Raw genomic sequence first — 24,977 nt, forward strand, 5'->3', positions numbered from 1 at the left:
CAACAGTGCAGTTTCACATGCTCTCCACACCCACAGAGATGCGCATTTTTGGCACTTAAAAATTTCATCCAGTCCGGGTTTTTTAAATCTCCTAAAATGTCCACGATTCAACTTTTGTTTCCGCTTTCTAAAGCTTCTATGCGTTTTTGCCTTACTCTTCTAGCTATTAAAGACTCACAGCCACGATACCAAGAGAAAAAGTAAATAATAGATTCTTTAATCAAAATGACTCAGAAAACTTTACTAAATACTTGAAGAGGATAAAATGACTGTTCTAAACTGGTTGCAAAATATATGTACACCATTAGTAATAGTTAATCAACGCATTTGCCTAATTAAAAAAAAATCGACTTGTTTTAATCTTTTTTTTTATTTTTAGAGATAATGTCTGTTTTTATCAACTTTTCTGTCATTTATTTCTCATTTGCTGAATATTTTTTTAATTTGATGATTTGAATATATTACATAGGCTATTTTATTTACATATCTAAAATACTTTGGTATTCAAATTTGCTTTGAATTTGAAAGAGAGAGAGAAGCAGATTTTACCTGTCAGTGGGTGCACATGGCTCCTGAGTAGCATACAAGTATTTTCGTTTTTTTTTACTTTAACCCATTGAAAAAAATCAGTGTCATAATAAATACAATTATTATTAAAAAATGAAATAATGTTTTGTTTGTCGCATATAGTTAACTATTCATGTGATGTGGGTAAATGGTGTGTTTCAATCCGGCTACCACCGCAAGTATATTTCAACCCTGTGGGAAGCACTGATATATATTTATGTGTAGTTCCAGATATATCTATGCAGTTTGAAAAATATTTAGTAAAATGATTGAGTACCATGTAAAAGTGTTTGAATAATATGTAAAGTGTAATACCTGTAAATGCAGAGATGGTTACAGGTTCAGAGCTCAATCCATTCGCCACAGTTATTACAGTAAAGATGTAGCTGTTCCCAGGGGTCAAGCCAGTGACATTTGCGCCCCCATTACTATTGTATGTTGACCATGTTCCGTTTACACTCACATTATACAGATATAAAGCTGTGCTGGGGGTCCAGGACAGGAGTATCACAGTGGTGCCCACAGGAGTGACCGTTAAATTAGACACTGGCAGGGGCTCTGAAAGAGAACAAAAATTTTTATATTTTGTACTAGACTCATATATTAGGTGTGAACTAGAGCAAGTCCTAAACTAAAACAAAGCTCTGAGGGATGGAGTTTACAAAGCCATGCAGTGCATAAAACCTCTAGATCATGCAATTTTAACAACTCAAAAGCTTCAAAACTGTTTTAAACAGTTTCCACCTATACTGAAAGATTTTTGGAAAATGTTTAGTCAGCTGATCAATTGCCATGTGGTTAAACAAAAGTATCTGTCACACATATCCAAAAATCACCCACTATATCCTTAAGTATTTAAAGAAGCACCCAATTGTAGTGGTGCCTAAAACCATAGTGAACCACTCTGAAGTGTACTCAATCAATCCCACAATGCACCACAACAAGTGTACATGCGATGTACACTCAACAGCTAGAGTGTACCCATAATGCACTGTGAGAGTTCACACTAAGTGAATTTCCGTGTCTGAACACAAGATAGCATCCTATCGGTGCAAGTTTCTAAATAATTTATTTAATCATTAAATTAAGATTTTCATATATGAGCTGCACGATATTGTTAAAATCTGATTTTTGTAATATATATATATATATATAAATATATAAATAAATATATATATATATTTTTTTTTAAATATTTTTCTGCGATAAATATTACAATAGCGATACGGTTTCACAAGATGGTTTGGATAGCTCTATTTGACGTTTTTTCGGAAGAGTGACAGTATTCAGGTACAGAAATTGAATAATCTGTTTTGTCTTGTTTCTACTCCAAATATAAAAAAAATTCTTAGACCAAGTAAAAATATTGTTTAGTTTTTATCGTCAGAAGAAAAAAGCGAAAATTAAGTAGTCAGGTAAGAGTTTTTTTGCTTGTTTTTAGAAAATTAAGTCTCAGTGGGGTACTTGAAATAAGCTTGTTTTCGCTTTGAAATCAGAATCAGAATGAGCTATTGCCAGGTATGTTCACACATACGAGGAATTTGTTTTCGTGACAGAGCTTCTACAGTGCAACAGAATTACAGAGACAGGCCAAAAAACAGATATAAAATATATTTAAAAAATAGAAGTAAGTAGTAAATGCAAATGTACATATTGACAAGTGTATGTGCAGGTGTATTACTATATACAACGTAAATGCAGATATTTGGACTAATAAGATTTTTTTTGTTGCGTAAATCATAAATTCCAGGTAAATACACTGATTAAACAGAGTTCTGTAGGTCCTGGTCAACTATAATTCAGACTGGACATTGCATGTCTTTGCAATTTGACAAACATTATGATATTGATGCTAAAACGATATATCGTGCAGCCCTACATGACAGAAACGAAAATACTGTTTACTAACAGACATTAGCTAATTATTAACTAATACATGATCTGCCCAAGATGCTTTAAATCTAATCAGTCTGAGGGAATTATCAACCAGCAAAGCACAAATAAAAAACACAAATTCACGCACTTGTTTTCATTCACTCCATCAAGTGGGCTATATTAGAGGACTAACGTAGAGAATAATGAATAAGGGTATTGGGGGTGATTTTAGATACGGAACTATTTTCATTCAAGCCAAAAAATTAAATATGGAGCTACCCAGGTTGTGAACATTAACAGATACATAAAGTAACTATTAATTTTCTGGCAAAAAGAAAATAAATGGCAGAAAAAAATACTTTATAATACAAAATTACAACAAAATGTTAAAAAAACAAAAACTGAAGCCATTCTAACTGCTAAAGGTGCATTTAATCATAACATTCATTCATTCATTCATTCATTTTCTTTTCGGCTTAGTCCATTTATTAATCTTGGGTCGCCACAGCGTATTGAACCACCAAATTTTCCAGCATATTTTTTACGCCCTTCCAGCCACAACCCATCACTGGGAAACACCCATACACACATTCACACACACACTCATACACTATAGTCAATTTTAGCTAACCCAATTCACCTATACTGCATGTCTTTGGACTGTGGGGGAAACCGGAGCACCCGGAGGAAACCCACGCCAACACGAGGAGAACATGCAAACTCCACACAGAAATGCCAACTGACCCAGCCGAGGCTCAAACCAGCGACCTTCTTGCTGTGAGGCAAACGTGCTACCCACTACGCCACCGCGTCACCTTAGTCATAATATCAATGTATAAAATATTTAAAAATATACTAATTTTATGACAAAAGATTTAAAAAATGTGTTTATTATTATTTTACATGTATTGTTTGAATATTGTATGTTTTATTGTTATTCAATCATTTTCTTTTTGGCTTAGTCCCTTTATTAATCAGGGGTCGCCACAGCGGAATGAACCGCCAACTTATCCAGCATATGTTTTACACAGTGGATGCCTTTACAGCCGCAACCCATTACTGGGAAACACCCATATACTCTTGCACACACTCATACATTATGGCCAATTTAGCTTATTCAATTCACCTAAACCACATCTTTGGACTTTTGGGAAAACCAAGCACCCTAAGGAAACCCATGCGAACTTCACACAGAAATGCCAACTGACTCACCCAGGGCTTGAACCAGCAACCTTCTTGCTGTGAGGCGATCTTGCTACCCACTGCGCCACCGTGAACCCCTTGTTTTATTGTTAATTGTTGTGTAAATGTTTGTTAGCCCAAATTTGTAATTCATTGTGATTGAATGTTTAAAAAACAATAAAGAAACTTAAAGATTAAAAAAAAAATCCATATTAAACAAAACATTACACAAATGTGCGCCAATGTAACCATTTACATTTAAATGTGCAGCATGTAGACTCACTTGTATTACACTGTATTAGCTGTGAGGGTCCAGATATGTTGCCGGCTACTATGAGTGTTGTGACAATGCAATTATACTGTGTCCCAGGCTGCAGCTGCGTGATCTGATAACTGTTGGATGTGGTATTAAAAGTCTGACCGAGTGAAGGGATGTTAATATTGTAGGAGAACAGGCTGGACATCCCATTAGGAGGAAGCCAGGTCAGACTGACAGAATTTGTGCTGACATTAGAAACTGCCAGATTTTGCACACTATTCGGAACTGGGGAAACACAAATTATACAGCAATTCACTATGTGAAAAGACACGATAAACATCTTAGATTAAATGCTGTGCTGTGCAGTACCTGTATACCCAATGAGGTTTACAAAGGAGCTGGTGAGATTGTTTACTCCTATTGTGACCACAGTTATGTTGTACTGGGTGCCTGATAATAAATTTGTGATATTTGTCATATATGAAGAGGTGGTTAATGATAGGTTGACCCCTGGCTGGACAGTCACATATGACACTCCATAGGACACCGCCATTCCAGACATGTTTAAAGGAGTTGACCACAGCAAAGAAATAGATGAAAATGTCTGACCGCTCACTCCGGCTGCTTCAGGAGGGTTGGGTTCTGAAGGAAATATCACATACGCATAATAAAAATCATCCTTCATATGTTAGTCATGCATTAAATAAATATCTCACCCCCAAATTTAAATGTGTTAACTACAACTTGTCATTTTCCTTCAGTAGAACATCAAGAGTTTTTTATATAAAACTGTGATCTTTGGTGATTCATAAAATCCAAGTTACTTATACAGTAAAAACAAAACATATACAGGCAAAACAAAACTAATATCTTTAATACCTTGAGGTTTTATTAGGTGGAATGACTGCTCTGTGCAGTCTAAATATTACTAACATTATCTTTAACCCTCAGCCTTAGCAAACATTACAATTTACAACATTTTTACATGGTATGCAGCATTCAGGATAGGACTGTCATCCCTGTATTTGTATTTGTTGATTCTTAAAGTCCCAGTTACTACTGGTTTTCATTTTATGAATCACCAAAAAAAAAAAAAAAAATATATATATATATATATATATATATATATATATATATATATATATATATATATATATATATATTATATTCTACTGAAGGAAAAATAAGTGAACATCTCTATTTTTTCATGTTTATGTGAATAAACAATCACTTCAAAGCCATATTTTTAAAATTTTGTTCTGATGAAAAAATTATATGAAGCTTTTCTGACTCACTAGTGGCGAATTGCACTATGTTGGAGACATTCGTCAGAACTCCACTAATGGAGGTGACAGTGAGGTTGAAAAGACGTCCTGGCAGGAGGTTACTGATGGTGATGCTGCTGTTGTTGATGTTGGGTATGCTCTGTGTAGAACAATTCACCGTATAGGAGTCTACATGACCGTCAGGGACCACCCAGACCACTGTCGCACTACTGTTTGTGTAATTCACAACAGTGATATTCTGCACTTGTGCTGGACCTGTACACAGATACTTAGAACGTCACTAACATGCATACGCTACCATTCAAAAACACATGGTCAGTAATTAGAATTAGGTTCAGCAAGAATGAATCACATTGATTAAATGCTTTCTACATTGTTAATAACTAGTATTGCTTCTTGAACATCAAATCAGCATACTAAGCCATGCAATATAGCAATAGAGCCTAAAGAAGGTTATGGTTACAAGAGATGCTCTGATCAAGACTTTTTCATTTGAATAATTTTTGTAATGTGTAGCCTTTGAAAAAAAAAAATACAATGGATGCCAACAGCTACTGGTTTCCAACTGTCTTCAAAGTATCTTCTTTTGAGTACAACAAGAAAAAGCAGTGGGCTAGTAAATGATGACAATTCAAATTTTAGCGTGAACTATCACTTTAACTGCGGTTTGTGAAAGCAGCTAAATCTTGTGACTACACTGTAAAAATGCAGGGTTCCACACAATTCATTCATGTTGTCCCAACACAAATCATTTAAGTTAACTTAATTTATTATGTTCAATCCACATAAATTTGTTAGAAGTATTAAGTTGTCCCAATGAAATCTCAAGAATTGTGTAGTTTCAACTCATTTTAGATAAGTGGTTTGAACGAGCAAAACACAATATTTTTTTGAGTGTACCAATAGACTTAATAATCTGATTATCAGCCGACAGATCAGAGCATCCCATAAAGTTTATGGGAGTGACAACTACATTTTAGATCCAAACTCAAATCTGTAAATTTCCAGAACTGTAGCCCTGCTGTATACATGACAACTATTGCTTGTCTGGTCAAAAAGTGCAAAGGTGTTTCTCCCAACTAGAGATTCAGAGTGTTTAGAGTTTTAATACTGCTATTATTGTTATATATGTTATTGACAAAGACATAATGAGGTCAATTTAGCATCTTTTATATACTCAAAAATTACTTTTGCTGCTTGTTCAAACTACTCATTTGAAATGAGTTAAATCAACACAATTCTTAAGCTTTTTTGGGGGGACAACCTAATTGTTTTATGTTCAATCCACTTAAATTTGTAAAACTGTTTAAGCCAACTTAATAGATTTGTGTTGGGACAACATGAAGGAATTGTGTTGAACCCAGCTTTTTTAGTGTATGCTAGTGTTTGAGCAGAGAACTTCAAGAATCTATTATTTAATTATCAGCACTAAACACACATTTCATCACCTTGAAATTATAAGGTTCTATTAGCATTCTGAATGATTTTGAGATATTGAGCTTAAGTTTTTGCATTCCATATAGCAAACAGTATGTGTGTAACATTTGATTTTTAAATTAAAAAGTCTTAAAATGTAAACAACTTATAAAAACATCCCATAATATAAATAAGTTGTCATTTAATAAGAGTATGTCAGTAACTAAATTTTGACAAAATGTCAGATAAAACCTTATAATTCTAAGGTGACGATTTGTTCTAAAATAAATGCAAACTGGACAAGCATAATCTAAACATAAAGGTAACGAAGGAACACATCTCAGCTCATTAGAATCCACACACAACCCATGGTTCAGTTTATTTCCCAATATAACAAGGACATCTTGAAACACTACTTTTCTTTCTGCCTGCAGTACTCACTTGTATTTTGTGATATCGTAGTAGCACGGCCCTCAGTGCTGTTATCAGTTGCCACTGAGGTAACATTGAAGTTGTATTTGGTGCCAGGTGAAAGTGATGAGATTTGCATGGAGATTTGGTTAGTAAGGGCCAGGTTTCCAACCCAAGCTACTTTATAATATGGGCTACTGCCATACGGAGGCGTCCAAGCCAAGATCATTGAGCTCACAGTGATGGAGTTCACAGACAGGTTAAAAACAGGCTCAGGGCCTGTCAATCCATGAGAGTGGACATGAAAATGTGTAAGTGAGTGCAAGTCAGACAAGAGAGACCCAAAAATTAAAATTCTGTCGTTATTTACTCACTCATAATTAAACAGATGTTTAGATGTATTTTTGTCAATCAATGAAAGTGGATCGTGACCAAAGACTGTCAAGCTCCAATACAGAAAAGATTGTTGCATGTAAGGCTGCATTTGGTTTATTTTTATTTTTGTTTAAAAGTTGTCTTGTGTAATATTAATTCCATTTTATTATTCTACCTGTAAATGTTTTTATGATGTATTTTTTCCCTGTAAATCAGGCAAAATTTTAACATAAAAAATTATAAATAATCAAATTTGTTATTTTTTATTATATATTTTTTTAAATATTTAAAAATTAAGTTAAAAAAATACTTTTTCTGCAGGATTTCCCTGTAAAAACCATGATTTATTTTACTTTTCAGGATTTTTAGCTTTTGCATCCTATGAATAAATGACATTTTAAAATCTATTCTCGTAGAAAGCAGTTATCTTAAATTTAAATCGTATTTCCCAGTATTACCAATTTGAATGTATCTTTGAGCAAATAAATGAAGCCTTTGGTTAACAGAAAAGACTTTAAAAAACTTTTTTGATCATTGACAGGAAGTGAATTTGAATATGCAGCTGAACAAACGGATGTGTGAGCTTGACTGAAAAGGAAAAAAAGTCACATAAAGTCATCATATTGTGTTTTTGTTTAATACAAAGCAATGAATAATATTTATGTCCTCTTTAGAAACCGTCAGTCTCTGGTCATCATTTGTTTCATTGTAGAGACAAAAGTTCCCTATAAAATACTGTTAAATATTTGTTGTACTCAATTGGGAAAAAGTACAAGTTTGAAAACATGAAACAATAAATAAAGACAAAGTTTTCATTTACAGATGTCTTAATAATTGTATATGAATGCAAGTAAATACTACTGGTCAAAAGTTTTGGGTCAGTAGGATTTTTAAATGTTTTAAAATAAGCTTATCCTGCTCATCAAGGCTGCATTTATGTAATCAAAAACACAGTACACATTGTGAAATGTTATTGCACTATAAAAAAAAAGTTCATAGGTAGTTTATCAAATAATTTAATCATTTATTCCAGGGATTTTAATGATGAATTTTCAGCTTCATTACTCCAGTCTTCAGAGTCACATGATCTTTCAGAAATCACTCTAATATGAATTATTATTTTTATTCTTATTTTTCGTATTATTATTAATGGTAATAGCAATAAAAGCATTAAAGACTGAAGTAATAATTTCATTTGAAACAACATACAATAAGAAAGAAGTTATTTAATATTTTAATAAACATTTAACATTTTTTTTTACATTTAATAAATGCCACCTTGATGAACAGAATAATTTTCTTAAAAAAAAAATAAAATAAGAAAAAAGAAAGAAAAATCTGACCCCAAACTTGACCGGTAGTGTACATTTCATTCATGCCTTACTTATATTAAACAAACATCTGCTCTATAAAATCACTCAAATCTACAATTGTTTCATATTATGAAAAAGTATAGACTTTCTTAATGATTGTGATTGGCTGGAACTTACGAAGTGTAAAAGACTGATTGGTCGATATTAACTGGTCCGTCCAGTTTACATACACTGAGGTGGAGTTGAGCTGCGTGAAAATCAGATTACTGGTGGAGTCTGTTATGCAAGCAAAGAAATACTGAGAGTGTGAGTGACTGAAAGAATGAGAAAAGTGCATGAGAGAAAGTGATTAGGAGTTAAAAAGGTAAAAAATATTAGTTATGATCATATAAAATATTTGTTTATAATGATCCACACTGACATCAATGCACAAAACCACTCAAACGCTAACCCTTAACGTGATCACTGATTGGAATTGGTAAAGACTTACTGGTGGAGAAGTTTCCACAGCATACACTTGTGCAGTTGATTATGAGGAAATATGTGTTTCCAGGCAGAAGTCCTGTCACTGTGATGTTATTCTGTGATGAGTTTATAAAACTGGCGTTCTGGACGTTGCAGAAGGAGGCATTTCCAACAAACACGTTGATTTCTGATGTTGTGGTGCTTGTCTTATATTGGCAAAGTGAACCTAAATAAAGCAGTGTCCAGTTGTTAAATGGCCCACTTTGTATGATGTTGCAAACCAGAGGTCCATTCTTTGTGCATGGATTACTCAGGTAACTTCATTATCAACAATTCAAGACAATCCACCATAGTACCGTTTTTCAGAATCTTGTTGTAGTCATAGCACATAAAATGTATAAAAATAGACATGGCCAAGCTTATCATTGACAGATTTATGTATTTAAACTAGCCAGAGGTCTGTTATCATGATTAAAAGATCTGAGATCTGTAAATCATCTCAGATATTTAAAGCAGGGAGACCCCAAAAGAACTCAAGGAATTTTCATACTTACAGTCTGTGCAGTGTCCATGGCGGATCTGGGGAAAGAAAACAAATGTAACTTTGGCAGATTGACATTGAAATGCTGAAAAGCATCAAAGGAATTAGTTTTTAATCCAAACCATGTCTTTACCAAAAGGGACAGTATATATCCCAAAAGACACAGAATGAATGCTGATAAAAATCCAGCTTGTAGACTAACATATACAGTTAAAGTCAGAATTAATAGCCCCTTTTGAACTTTTTTTTTCTTTTTTAAATATTTCCTAAATTATGTTTAACAGAGCAAGGACATTTTCACAGTATGTCTGATAATAGACATTTATTCGTTTTATTTTGGCTAGAATATAAGCAGTTTTTAATTTTTTAAAAGCAATTTTAAGGTGAAAATTATTAGCCTCGTTAAACTATATTTTTTCGTTAGTCTACAGAACAAACTATCGTTATACAAAAGCTTGCCTAATTACCCTAACCAGCCTAGTTAAACTAATTAACCCAGTTAAGTCTTTAAATATCACTTTAAGCTGTGTAGAAGTGTCTTGAAAAAATATCTAGCTAAATATTATTTACTGTAAGATAAAATAAATCAGTTATTAGAAATGAGTTATTTAAACTATTATGTTTAGAAATGTGTTGAAAAAGTGTGGAAAAAAATAAACAGGGGCTAATAAATCAGGGAGGCTAATAATTCTGACTTCAACTGTATGCATTTCAGGGGTCTGCAGAGTGGTCACACATTGGAGGAGCTGTAGCATGCTGATTGGTCAGTTTGAATATTTCACATTTGTGTTTTGGTCACATGGTCAAGGAAGAGGGGGGGGAAAAGCATATACTAACTGTGGTTCAGTCTCGTTTACTCTCTAGCTCATCTTCTGGCTCCCTTGGGCTCTACTCTAAGACCTGTGCTCTCCCTCTCTGCCAGGGCTTGACATTAACTTCTTTGATCACCAGCCACTGTGGCTAGTAGATTTCCAACCTACTAGCCATTCGCCATTTTTACTAGCCACACTTTTGTTGTTGGAAAAATAAATTTTAAATGCATAAATTTGACATTGACATGCTAAAATTACTTGATTTGATTTGTGTTACGTCCACATGCCTCCTCATTCATTTCACTTTTTATGTGTGTTGTGTATGAGCTTGCTCAATGAGCATGAGCAAATGGGTTGTCGCAATGCAATTTGTTTTTAATTCCACACTTTTCAGAGCTCAAAATTAAAGATTTTCCAAATTTATCTTTGACCACACCAAAAATAAATTATTATTTTTTAGCCACAAATTTTAAATGTGTCATGTGTCAAAATAAGCAAAATATAGCTGTATACGTGCACTTTTTATTTAAACAAAACCTTTTTTTTTTTTTTAAAAAAGACAATTAAAAAAGTGTTGTCATGTATCTAAAATATGCACAGTAATCTGTCCAGGCTAAAGGTCCCAGATCACCAGTTAACTACACATAAACGGGGAGTTGATCTCATATTAAAGAACGTTATTGTAATAAAAATTATAATTAAACTGTATTAACAAAAATAACTAAGCAAAAAAAACATACTGTGTTGATAATGAAAGGATGTACGCACGCACACGGTTAATGTTAGGCCTGTTAATAATCTGTTTAAAGAATAATTAAATAATCCTTAAATAAAAGAATAATCCTTCTTGCATACAGAAGGATATACATGTATTTAAATCTTGAGCTCTTGAAAGCAGCAGGACTTTTTGTACAGTCTATATCAAGGAGAACCGATCATACCAGTTGCGTTTCCTTAAGGCATGGTTGCTTCGCGCAAGTAAACGGGAAAGCGCATGCTTTTTAACAGTCGTGATCATCCTCTCATTTGGTATTCACCTGCTTTCTTTTATTCGCGTGAACACAGTGATTTTTGTCAGTCTTGCAGCTTCTCGAAATTAAGATCACATTTGCACGAATATTGGGCCATCTTTATTGTCGAACCCTGCTTTTAAGAAAACTACAATTTAAAAATTATTTACAACCAGCCAAAGTGGCTAGTGTGAGTGTCTGTCTAACCCGCCACAGATAAAATCTACCCGCATTTGGTGGGTTGGCGGGTGTTAATGTCAAACCCTGCTCTCTGTGTATCAGCAGTTGTATACCTTTATTAGTATGACATTTTTTCATACTTTTCAGTCAGGGTTTACCCCACTGCACAATACAGAAGTTGCATTGCTGGAGGTCAGCAATACATGATCTTTTGCAAGTTTTTGACAAAAGGTTAATATGGGGCGCTTGTTTTGCTAAATACATGTGCAGCATCAGACACAACTGATTAAAGTATTCTGATAAATTGGTTGGAAAAGGTGGTGGACATACAAGGTACTGGCTTAAAAAAAGTGGCTGGCTTAAAAAAAAAAAGTCTCTGTGAGCATTGGGAAATGTTCTACTTCATATGATACCTTGTCATGTGGTGTGGCCCAAGGCTCAATTTTAGGTCCCTTTTCTTTCTATATACTTAACCTGGGTGCCATTTTTAGGAAATAGAAGATCTCCTATCATCGTTACGCAGACAATCGTTTAGTAAAAACGGATAGTAGAGGTTCATTGGATGTGCCTTGTCTTGATGAGATAAAGTTAGATGGCTAGTAATCTATGCATCCAAATGAAAACAAAAGCAACATTTAATTTTCTGGCAATTCTAGCCAGAAGAGGTCTATTTCTGGTCCTTTCTGCCAAGGTCCAACCATATGTAAAAGAAAAATCTTGGGCTTAAATTCGATTTATCAATTTTATAAAAATAAATTTACATTGACAAAGGGTAGTTTCTTCCACCTGAAATCATTTGCTACACTGAAATAGTTTCTTTTCCCTCAAAGATTTGGAGACTGTAATCCATGCCTTGTTTGTTGTAATTCTCTTTACTGTGGCCTGCCTCAAAAGGCATTTTCTCAACTGCAAAATGCTACAACTAGGCTTCTCACTGAAACAAGAAAGAAGAATTATATTTCCTTAATTTTAGCATCTTTACATTAGCTTCTTGTAAAGTTCAGAAGTGATTTTAAAATAGCTGTAACCGTGTAGAAAGCTTTATCTGGACTTCCATCAAAATACATTGGTGACCTTATTGCTTACATGTCTCATAGATCAATAGGTATAGTTTTCAGTGTCTTCTTACTGTCCTACAATGTCAAACTTGGGTCACTGTGAGCACCTCAGTGCTATATGTGTCAACGCACCAACCCCTAGGCTACAGGCATCAACTACATTTTTATCTTAAATTTGCTCTATTCCCTTTCCCAGTTCTTCATTTGACCTATTATGAAACCAACACCCTGTCTCTGGCTATGAATGGTTGCTCACAGAGGACATATACAATGTAAAATTTGTAGAAGAACCCTAATCACTTTTTCCACCCAACCACAGCTTCTGTAATGGTAACATTTTTCAGCTCTCTGTGGCTAGATTTATTTCAGCCACTAACAAAAAGGTGAAACAAGATGAATAAAAATTATTACACAAAACCACAATTAATCTTTATGCACCTTTATAAAGTGCCATTGAATGCATGGATACAATATCTTTATATATCTTTCATATATTCATAAAAGGTGTGTGACTTAGGTAAGCGCAAAAAAAAATCTCCTGAAACATTTACAGGTCCGTTTTTAACCCTATTTAGGTCCATTTTTGAACATATTTGGAAGAGTTGTAAACAATAATGCTAATAATAATAATAATCATACTTCAGTTGTCAAAAAATATTTTAAATTAAGTAGATTACTTGTTAAATGACAATATTTTCAAATGAAGTGGTAGAGAGGTTTATTTTAGCTAGGAGTGAAGTGATATATTAGGTATTAATGTTTAAGGTCTATGAAAACACAGGCAGGAATTCATATCAACCTCTGTATAAACAGATGAGGTTTCTAAAGTTTGACGGTAAGAGCTGAGTGATATGACATGATGCATAAACATGCATTTAACACTAATTCAGTGTCAACACTACATGTGTCTGTTGCCTAAATACAAACATATTTCACAATATACAAGTTATACTAACAAAATACATTTAAACACATCTTATGCCTCTTCGGGATAACACTAAATAAATACACTGCTCAGCATATATGAGTAAACCCCTTACAAATCATTTTTTTTTATTCATATGTTTAATAGGAAGCTATACAATACTATATTTGTGCATATGCATTAGATTAGTCAAAAATCAAGAAAAGGAAAAAATAAAAATGGTATTTATTACAAATTGTAATCATGTAGGTTGTACATTTTTTTGCAATATTTTGCATGAATTTAATCGTATTATCTTTCAATTTCTAAATTTGTTTGGTGACTACATTTTTTTTATAAATATATGTTTAATAACTCTGTTTTGTTTAAATGCACTAAAATACATAGCCTATATTCACTGAGAAATGGATACAAATAGTCATTTTCAAAATGGAGTGTTCTCAATTATGCTGAGCACAATATTTAATCTGTATATCCTGCATTGTGCATTCTGAAGAGCTGTGAACGTTATATGGTTGCCTGCTTCTCAAAACTGCCGCTTACTCTTCCATTAAGCCTATCCCATTTTCAAAACAAGAGTCCCACATACATAGTAAGTATATTATAAGCTTAGATAAACTTAAAAATTATGGGAAAAAAAAAATTATTTTTGTAATTATAATTTCCATATGCGTATTGAACAGTTGAACCGAGGTCATACCAACAGCCAAGTCTCGTGGCATCCCTACTGGACAGACACTTCCGGTGTAGATAAATTGTACTTGAATAACATTAACAATTAACTACCTGCTAAAATATTTGAATGCTAAAGCCTCTTTGCAAGTTATGCAATGTACCATTTGAATAATGCGATGTGTCAGTTGCCCACAGATTTCTGCCTTCAAATGTCTTTCAAATGACAAATAATACAATACTTTTGAGCCACACAGTCATAAAACATGAAAAAAATCATCAGTAAATAAATAAATTATATAACAGTATTTATTAACCAGTTATGTTATATGAACAAGAAAAATGCTAAGCACGCACAAATGAAGACTACAATAATGCAGCCCACATTATGCCATTTGGGACTGAGAATATTTCTGGTGACCTATAGTCTTTATGAAAGCTGACTTTAAACAATGCTGTAAACATTGGGCTTGTTGTCAAGTGAGGCATTAGATAAGAGACGTACAGTATTAATGATTGCAATCTACTGGTAACAAACAAGCTATTAAGGAAATACTACAATTATTCATTGAGGAAGTTATTGTTAAAATAGGAACTTAAGTGAAAATAATAATAAATGGGATTAAATCACCTCACAGATTTAAATGCACGCATGAGCTTTTTTAGGTGTTCTCAAAAGCAGAAGCTATCATAGTTCCATAAACTTTATTGTGGACAATGTTAGTAACAAGAAAACAAATATTTTCCATTCGCATTTAATCAGATAGCGAAGATAATATTCATGATAAGGATCCTGATTATGGCAGTGACAGTTCCACAGTACTATAAGCAGCAGTGAAAACAAATGCTTTCAAAAGTAATAATTGTAAAAACTACTATTGTTTTTGTACCGATAATAATTTAACATAACAGAGCAGCAAATTAGAACGATTTGTGAAGAATCATCTCACACTGAAAAATAGGGTAATAATGCGGACAATTTAGTTTTGCATTACAGAAATGAATTCATTTGAAACTACATTCAGAAGGGGATTTTTGAAACATACGAACAGATATATAGCATTCCAATTGACCCAGATCCATTCATGGGCATTTTTGGTGTTGTGCCTGAGAATAAAGATCTCAGTAAAGATATACTTTCAGTTATTGTTTTCACTACATTACTAGCAAGACGTTTAATATTATTCAAGTGGAAAAGTGTAGACGCCACGAATACGAAAACAGTTATTTAAACAACTTCTGATAATATTTTACAACATAAACTAAATAAATACAGCGTTTTAAATATTAAATAATCGTTCTGATGCCAAGCCTTGTAAGTCAAAGACATTATTAGTAAATGTAAAATTGTCTCTAGGATGCTGAATCGGTCCAAAAACATGACTCGTTCTTAAACCGCATGCCACCCCTGACCATTTCCTTCAGTCTGTGGATTACAAAAATAGTTCATCTCTTCACTTAAGAGGTCTCTATATCGTCAGGAACCATGTGTTAAGCTAGCATTATAAGAATCAACGTTTTCTTTAATCTTTTTTAATGCTTTTTTTTTTTTTTTAAAGTCATTTTCAAAGTCAAAAAACATTTTCTTTTTTGCCTAAAGGTGAGTTAATTATTACATCTTTTTTATTTTTGACACTATACCTTGCTTAAAACTATATAATACATCTAAATTATATATTAAGTTAACAAAAAATATATAAATTTACTAATAAATGTTTTAAACCCAAACGGATAAGTGTGCCAATGTTTACATTATTCCATCAGCTTCCAGCTGTAATAAGAACCTCAATTGGGAACCTGTACCACTAAATCAGTCATAAGAGTCTTATTATTATTGACATACAACAAAAAAAAGCCTTCCATTGATTTTTGCCTTGTTAGAATATGGGACAATATTTGGCAGAGATATCTGAATCTGAAAAATCTTCAATAAAGTTGTCTAAATGAATTTCTTAGCAATGCACACTCACTTTATTAAGTACACCTGTCCAGCTGCTCGTTAATGCAAATTTCTAATCAGCCAATCACATGGCAGCAACTCAATGTATTTAAGCATGTAGACATGGTCAAGACGATCTGCTGCAGTACAAACTGAGCATCAGAATGGGGAAGAAAGGTGATTTAAGTGACTTTAAACGTGGCATGGTTGTTGGTGCCAGACGGGCTGGTCTGAGTATTTCAGAAACTGCTGATCTACTGGGATTTTCACACACAACCATCTCTAGGGTTTACAGAGAATGGTCAGACAAAGAGAAAACATTCAGTTAGTGGCAGTTCTGTGGGCACAAATGCCTTGATGCCAGAGGTCAGAGGAGAATGGCCAGACTGGTTCGAGTTAATAGAAAGGCAACAGTAACTCAAATAAGCATTTGTTACAACAGAGGTATGCAGAAGAGCATCTCTGAGCGTACAATGCATCCAACCTTGAGGCGGATGAGCTACAGCAGCAGAAAACCACGCCGGGTGCCACACCTGTCAGCTAAGAACAGGAACCTGAGGCTACAATTTGCACAGGTTCACCAAAATTGGACAATAGAAGATTGTAAAAACGTTGCCTGGACTGATGAGTCTCAATTTCTGCTGCAACATTCGGATAGTAGGGTCAGAATTTGGCATCAACAACATGAAAGCATGGATCCATCATGCCTTGTCTCAATGGTTCAGGCTGGTGGTAGTGGTGTAATTGTGTGGAGGATACTTTCTTGGCAAAATTTGGGCCCATTAGTACCAATTGAGCATCGTGTCAATGTCACAGGCTACCTGAGTGTTGTGGCTGACCATGTACATCCCTTTATAACCACAGTGTACCCATCGTCTGATGGCTACATCCAGCAGGATAATGCGCCATGTCATTAAGCGTGAAATCATCTCAGACTGGTTTCTTGAACATGACAGTGAGTTCACTGTACTCAAATGGCCTCCACAGTCACCAGATTTCAATCCAATAGAGCACCTTGGGTGTGTGATGTAACGGGAGATTCGCATCATGGATGTGCAGCGACAAATCTGAAGCAACTGCGTGATGCTATCACATCAATATGGACCAAAATCTCTGAGAAATATTTCCAGTACCTTGTTGAATCTATGCCACGAAGGGTTAAGGCAAAAAGGGGTCCAACCCAGTATTAGTAAGGTATACCTAATAAAGTGACCGGTGAGTGTACATTACTCATCAAAAATTTCGTTGATTAAATTCATTCATTTTTCTTTTCGGTTCAGTCCCTTCATCAATCTGGGGTCGCCACAGCGGAATGAACTGCCTACTAATTAAATTACAGTAGGAAAATATACATCGTCTATACTTGATGTTTTTGACCCATACTATACATGGCTATTGCAAATATAATGGTTAGTTTAGCGATTGTCAATTTCAACAGTTTCAATTTTGTAGTCCAGGGTCATAATTCTGCAACTGGCCTTACAGTTTGGTCTTTTATTTCATCTTTATTTGATAGCCCAATTTTCTTACTCACACAGTCATATAGTGTTTTTTATTGACTCTTTTCTTATCTGGAGGCCTACAGATCAGCCCTTTGACTGCCCACAGGAAAGAAGTCACTTCATTTGGTGCACTGACAATGACAACAATCAAGATACTGACAAGCAAGCACTACTGCTCAACTTACACAAAACAAAAACCATTCCTAGGCCTTGAATGATATACAGTATATATCACTACTACTACTACCAAAGTATTAAAAATATAATTCATATTTGTTTTGTCCTGTTAATTACACAATGCAGACTTCAGAGCTGTAATCTGAATCACAGGTATACTGTATAAAGGAATACTGCCAATCTCGTTAGTGCAACTTCACAAAACAAACATGCATGTTTTCAGTCTGAGTTAAGCATTAATGTGACATTAAAAAAGAAGATATTTCCTTGTCGACATGAATCTTGTGCGTTTAAACACTTTTTCAGTACTAAACTGTTTTGGATTATAAAAAAAATGCAAATATTGATTTTAAAATAGAGTTTGGTGACGTTTAGTATACATCAGTATATGAATTAGGTGGGACGGTCAGTACTGTATACTGAAACCAGGCTGCAACATTCAGGCTTTGAGGTTCAGCAAATTTCCTGGAGTCGATTTAAGCTGTTCTCTGAGAATGTCCGATGTGTGTCAAGCATCAGCTTTTTTAAAAGCGAAAGCCTCAAACTTCCTCATTTCAAATTCAGACAAGAACTGTTACTTTAACACATCCTGCTGCATTAAATGACTATCCATTTGTTAAAAAAGGACTTAAAAAAAAAGAGTACCATTACTATAATACAATAAAGCAGACACACATATGTATACAAAATATAAAAACAATCAAAATTGGTTTTTTTTAGGTTTTTATGATTATGTTCTGCTCCACATTTGCATGAATAATGCATAGATATTATATGTTAAAGTTTTCCTATTAAATTGCAAACCTTTTACAGTCTTATAAAGCGCATGCAAATGCACAGTGGCAGACACCATATTTGCATGTTGAAGTTATCTCTCCATCTGCTCAACGCACAGATAAATCTACAATCTTTCCTCAGTCATGATGAAAGACAACCTCACATAACATCTCACTGTGTTTGTGTATTAAATATTTTAATAAGTGCAGAATTTCTGAATACAGTATGAAAGGTGAGGACTAGGTATGGGCCAATAACCATTTTCAAGGTTTACCGTCCTTTGGTAAGGTCAAGTTAAAGTTAAAACCACCAAAAAATTTTGTTATAGCATTCCTATGGTATATGCAAGTTTTTTGTTTGTTTTTACAACTGTTTTATTTAGTTTATTAGGGCAGTAGTATCTCCAGCTGAAAAGGACCATCCACATCAAAAGCTACTGTTCCAGAATGTTTTGAATGCTTCTTAAAATAAAATATCTTGTTTTCAGTGGGGGAAAAGGCTGTTGTCTTTAACCCAGACATTTAAAAACAACATGTTGTAGAGCAGTAATCACAATACCGTGATATTTTTATCCAAGGTTATCATATCGTATCAGACTCTTATAACAGCCAAAGTCTACACTGTAAAAAAAAAAAACATAAAATAGCGGACGTTAAATTACAGAAATTTACCTTAGAATAACAGATGTTAAATTAGAGGAATTTCCTTCAATTTTAATTTCTGGTAAATTTCTATAATTTGACTTCTGTTATTTATGGTGAATTTAGCCATAATGTAATTGTAAATGTAATTTAACAGCCTTTTTTTTTGGTTTTCTTTCCAGCATGCCAGCTGCTGAAAAAAACATAAAATGATGGATTTTCTAACAGTGTGAGGACGGCTAATAAGATAAATGACTGACAGAACTGAAATAGCATATTTATGTTAGCATTAGAAACGCATCTACTGATTACGTTACGTAGACATAACTGTTGTAACTGCGTCACCTTCCCTTTATTCATTTTCTTTACAAATGTATATCAGCATTCCAACTCTAATGGCATGTTAGCATAAATCTTCCATTGTCTGTTTATGACTTGCGCAATTTTATGACGAATGACAATTGAAATTTGTGCACATTTCAACTAGCCGTGACATACAATAAGCCATTGAATGCTGTGAATGAATAGACAAAAATTTACACAGAACACAGAACTGTGTGATAGTGTGTGTGTGTGTGTCTAATCTATTCCACCCTGGAAGAGGCCAGAACCCTTCCACAAGTGGCCTTAATACAACTGCACACAAGCATTTTTAGGAAGGCACAGAGACGAGCTTTATCTCACAGACGATTTAATTTCTATGCTTGAGGAAATGTATTGAAGTTCCAAACTTTAGAAATGAAGTACGGTTACAAGCTAATTGCACAACTGTGGTAAGCACTTCTCTTTTGTATACCTTCACTTCATAACTTAAAGGGCTAGTTCACTTAAAGGTCCTGAGATCTATTTGGTACTGACATTCTTCCAACTATATTCCTTTATACAGTCCCTTCCTTTATAGAAATGTATACAGGACTAGAACAATCAGAGCATGAGTAAACAATGACAGAATAAATTTATTTTGGTGAACTAACTCTTTAATTTGAGTGTTTGAAATGTATCCCGTGAGTTGATTCTGTAGTTGCGTGATTATTAGTCATGGTGAATCTTGTTAGTCATGATTTCTTCTTAGTGGGTGTTTGCAGTTGAATTGAATTGAATTTTTATTCGACAGATTTTTGGCAAACTGTACAAAAATACAAGTATCCCATACATTTTAAAATAAAACTATCGAGGATAAAAACAAAATAAAGCCCTGGGCTTGTTTCCATTGTGGTCCTCGCTGTTAAAAAAAAAAAGTATGGCTGCAAAATACAGTTAAAGCATAAAACAAAAAGTACCTCCACATTTTAAAACAAGAACAAAATTATTCATAAAAAAATAAATAATTCATTTTCTTTTCGGCTTAGTCGTTCTATTACTCAGGGGTCGCCACAGCGGAATGAACTGCCAACTTATCCAGCATATGTTTTATGCAGCGGATGCCCTTCCAGCTGCAACCCTTTTAACAATGCAATAGCATATAAAATAAAACATCATCATCCACCATGCAAACTAATTATCCTCATCAAACAACCATCTTGATCACTTTTTTGAACCTCCTTAATTCTTTTATTTCCTTAATCTATTTTGGTCATTTGTTCCACATGATTGCACTTGTATATAAAAAACATATTTTTCCACACTAGACTTCTACAGTAAATTTAAATTAACAAATATTAAAATCCCAACCCTAGTACTATATGAATGCTGTTGCCTCACCAGTTGAAAATAGTTCACCAAATAACTAGAACCCACATTACTAAACATTTTGCTTATCATTCCCAGTTTAAAAAAAAACATACTCTTTAATTAACAGTTAACATACCTAATTAAAAAAAACTGTAAATGTGCTCTAGGACGATATTTTTTAATTATTCATACTCATTTTTTTGTGCCTTTTGCAATTTTTCCTTCATACTCTGTAAGCAGCTATACCAAAATATACCTGCCAATAATTTTAAAGAATGAACATCCAATAGATCAGCTTGCCTTGCTAAGAACCAAATTTTCCACATATCTTCATAACCTTTCTTGCCATAACATCTCCAAACATCCCAAATAATTTACAACATTTTTCGTCTCTATTTTCAAATCATTAATCCTAACCACAAAAGAATCATCTTTCTTTAATTTCACTCTTAAAGCAAATAAAATAGCCTCTGTTTTACCTATGTGTAAAGAAAGTTTATTATCCAAAAGCCAGTTGTACAAATTTCTTAACTGTGAACTCGTGATTTCTTCCAGGGTCCTTTTGTCTTGATGAAATACTAAAATTGCGGCATCATCAGCATAAAGATAGACTTCCTCTGAATATGCTATACTTTTAAATCATTAATATACAAAAGAAAGAATAATGGATCTAAAATACTTCCTTGAGGAACTCCACAACTAATTGATAAGGGAGCAGATAGTACACCCTTTATGTCAACTCTCTGGCTTCTATCTGCTTGTTAATTGTGACATCACAAGAAGCGGTCTCCGGTCTAAGTGCTCTATCAAACTGAATGGGGAGACTTATCAAATGGTAATTATAAACATTTACAAAGCAGTGCAAGCTGTAATACTTTCAAAAATCACGATCGCAATATATACATTTATCCATGCCTAATATCAGATGGCCAGAAAGTGATACATTTTTTTACAAATTGGTAAAATGTTGGTATTTGTGATGCAGCAAGTCCAGAGCCTGTTGTGTACTAGGCAAGGTATTCCACGGTTTGGAAAAGTCAAGGTTTTCAAACCGCCAAAATTTTCTGTAATACCGTTCCTAAGGTATGTGTGGGATTTTATTATCATTATTTTTTTTTTTTATGGACAACAGTATCTCCAGCAGAAAAGATCTCCAAAGATGCCGATTTAAATTGTAAAGAAATCTGTGTTTTTAAAACAAATGAAGACAGCAGAAGTCAATGATTCATTTGAGTTATTTAGCCTGACATGTTTACTGTTACAAAATATTCTAAATCTTTCAAAAAATAGAATATATTGTTTTCAAAGGGTAAAAAAGTTTTGGTTTTTACCCAGACATTTAAAAAGAATATATTTTAGACCCGTGAGCACAATACCGTGATATTTTTATCCAAGGTTATTTTACCGACAGTATCTTATACCGGCCCATGCCTATTGTGTACACCATGATTTTATATAAAATTCACTTTAAAGTGTGATACGCCTAAAAAGCGGGCATATACTAACATTTTCTCAATTCAAATTCAAATCCGGCTTGCACCCGAAAACAGTAATCCATACGTCACAACTTAACAAGCGGATTGTCCAGATAGGACTGAATGCACTTTAGGGACCTTTATTTGCAAGTTTATGTGCAAGAGTGCCCTCTGACCTTTGGAGGACATCTACTGCTGATCACATAACCACACTTCCCTGACAAGATGTTCATGACAATCACAACTTTGCTCAATCGTGTCTGTGACATAATTTCGATTAATTGCCCAACCCTATTTGTTCTGTGCAAGTACTTTGATGCTTGAACTAGGCCTGTCACGAGATCAATTTTTTGTAGTACAATATATTGCACTGAAATATATTGCAATAAGCGATACAGTTGTCATTTTAGGACCATTTTTTGCCAGTCATTATATAATACCAGAATGACAATATTATAGCATCACAATTCAAGTAAACTCATCCAAAGAACACACAATATTTTATTCTTAAGAATATTTAATTTAATTGTAGTCATTTAAAAATTCATAATAATGAGGCGTTGGAATCAGAATGTGAAAACTTATATCCTAAATACATATCTGCTACCAGATCTATTTTCAGTTGTCAGGCACCAGGCAACATGAAAATATACTATAGTAATTTATAGTAAATACCAAAGTGTTTTTTTAACCACACTGACACAGACACCTACAACAGAAATAGAGATGTCGCACAATCAGCTAAAACGTTGCTGGAATTGTTTTTTATGTATGAGCGATATATATTGCTTCACCCAACATGATTGAGGTCATGTCTGTGTTGTGTGATAAGTCCATAGACTGTAAAAGATATGGACGTAGTATCCGTGACGTCACCCATAGGTTTCTGAAGTACCCAAAAGAAGCTACCAGTAGGAGTGGCCAACCATTGCCAGTTTGTTCACATGTCATCGCACCTACCGAGGGATACCAAACATGGGCAAAGAGACGGAGCGTGAGCGGAGTTACAGACACCTGCTGGCATTTTGCTTAGACAGGCTTTTCTATGGGAGAACCACTTAATACTTCATTACCTCACCTGCGACTCATTTGTGTTCTGACCATGTGCTTGGTTGTATACTACATCAATAAAATGTTTAGACTTTTAAAAACACTGTTGTAATACATTGAGCCACTAAGCATTGTTCTTATGAAGTTTTTCACAGGAGGAAAATGCGAATGACTTCCAAATACTTCAAATATAGTCTGTGCAAGTAAATGCAGGGTTATTTATGAAATCCAGGCATAACACTGTATGACAACATTTCAAATGACTGTTCTAAAGCCTACTGCTAATCAATCTGTTAAGATTCTGGAGTGCACTTCAGATCTAAACAAAATTATCAAAGATAAATGATCTTAAATAAAACAAATACATATTTACACATGGTATAAGTATATAATTTCACCCACCTGGGAAAAGGAGGTCAGGTGAATGGTTTGTGAGCACAATTAAGTGCACACAGCATGCCATATCATCTGATAATTGTAATAAATAATTCCAAAAGGTAACTGACTGTGTAAAGCCACATAAAACAAACAAAAATATGATGTATATGTCGAGTTCAGCGGCTAATCAGCCGGAATCAGCTGAGGCGAAGTGACGGCGACCAGCGAGACCTAGCTGTCACTCAAGTGGCCACGCCCTTAATTATGCAGACTTAATAAAACCTAATATAAAGGAAACGGATGAGTTATAAAAAAATTCACCCCCTCACAGTTGTCATGAAGGGTAATATTACCTATATGAACCAAAATCATTCTTTCTACCAGGCTGTAAACACCATTTTTTCTGCTGTAAGCCTTTAAATTATCCCCAAATATAGCCAAAATGGCCTAGTGCATGACCCAAATAATACTACTGCTGTGAGAATTCTTCTTCAAACAGCAACACCACCCATAATGACAGTTATCTCAATAGATGGCTGCAGTGATTAAAAATGAGAGAGAGAGAGATGGGAGGGGGTTAGAGGTAGAGATCAAGACCATTTTCTTTTCCCTGTTCCGAAGCTCTACGTCACAGTTTCCCCTTTTCTCTTCCACTGCCCACAAGCAGTTTATTCTTCCTAAATGGGCTGGGCGATATTTTCATGAGACTTTCATGCAAAACACTGTACTTTCCTGATGGTGTTAATTGCTGCACATCAAGGATTAAAGGCGCTTGGCACGCACATTTGCAAAAGGAGGAGAGAACAGAGATTTTCTCTTTATCAGGCTGTGGAATCATCATTTGGTTTCTTGTGAATCAGTGCAGACCATTCCTTAAAATCTCTGCCCTTATCTAGATCAGACTCAAGACAAAATATCCATGATATCTCCACCCAAATTACACTAGTAACTAATATGATTATTACTTGTCAGTGTGTGAATTACTGTTAATGTTAACTTCCATGTGCAAACATAAGTGTC

The 24,977-nt window shown here is 34.2% G+C and overlaps 1 protein-coding gene across 1 annotated transcript in view; it reads right to left on the reverse strand.

Annotated features, from left to right (window-relative positions):
* The window catches only part of ptprja (protein tyrosine phosphatase receptor type Ja), a 54,533-nt gene that overhangs the window by 28,153 nt on the left and 1,403 nt on the right, over positions 1–24,977 (reverse strand). The window contains exons 2-9 of the mRNA XM_056461890.1: positions 9,704–9,728; positions 9,175–9,375; positions 8,862–8,960; positions 7,027–7,275; positions 5,179–5,424; positions 4,253–4,525; positions 3,908–4,168; positions 883–1,125 (exon numbers count right to left, since the gene is read on the reverse strand). Of these exons, the coding sequence (XP_056317865.1) occupies positions 883–1,125; positions 3,908–4,168; positions 4,253–4,525; positions 5,179–5,424; positions 7,027–7,275; positions 8,862–8,960; positions 9,175–9,375; positions 9,704–9,728 (1,597 nt within the window). The remainder of the gene's footprint in view (positions 1–882; positions 1,126–3,907; positions 4,169–4,252; positions 4,526–5,178; positions 5,425–7,026; positions 7,276–8,861; positions 8,961–9,174; positions 9,376–9,703; positions 9,729–24,977) is intronic.

The sequence above is a fragment of the Danio aesculapii genome, chromosome 7, assembly GCF_903798145.1.
Source record: "Danio aesculapii chromosome 7, fDanAes4.1, whole genome shotgun sequence".
NCBI lineage: Eukaryota > Metazoa > Chordata > Actinopteri > Cypriniformes > Danionidae > Danio > Danio aesculapii.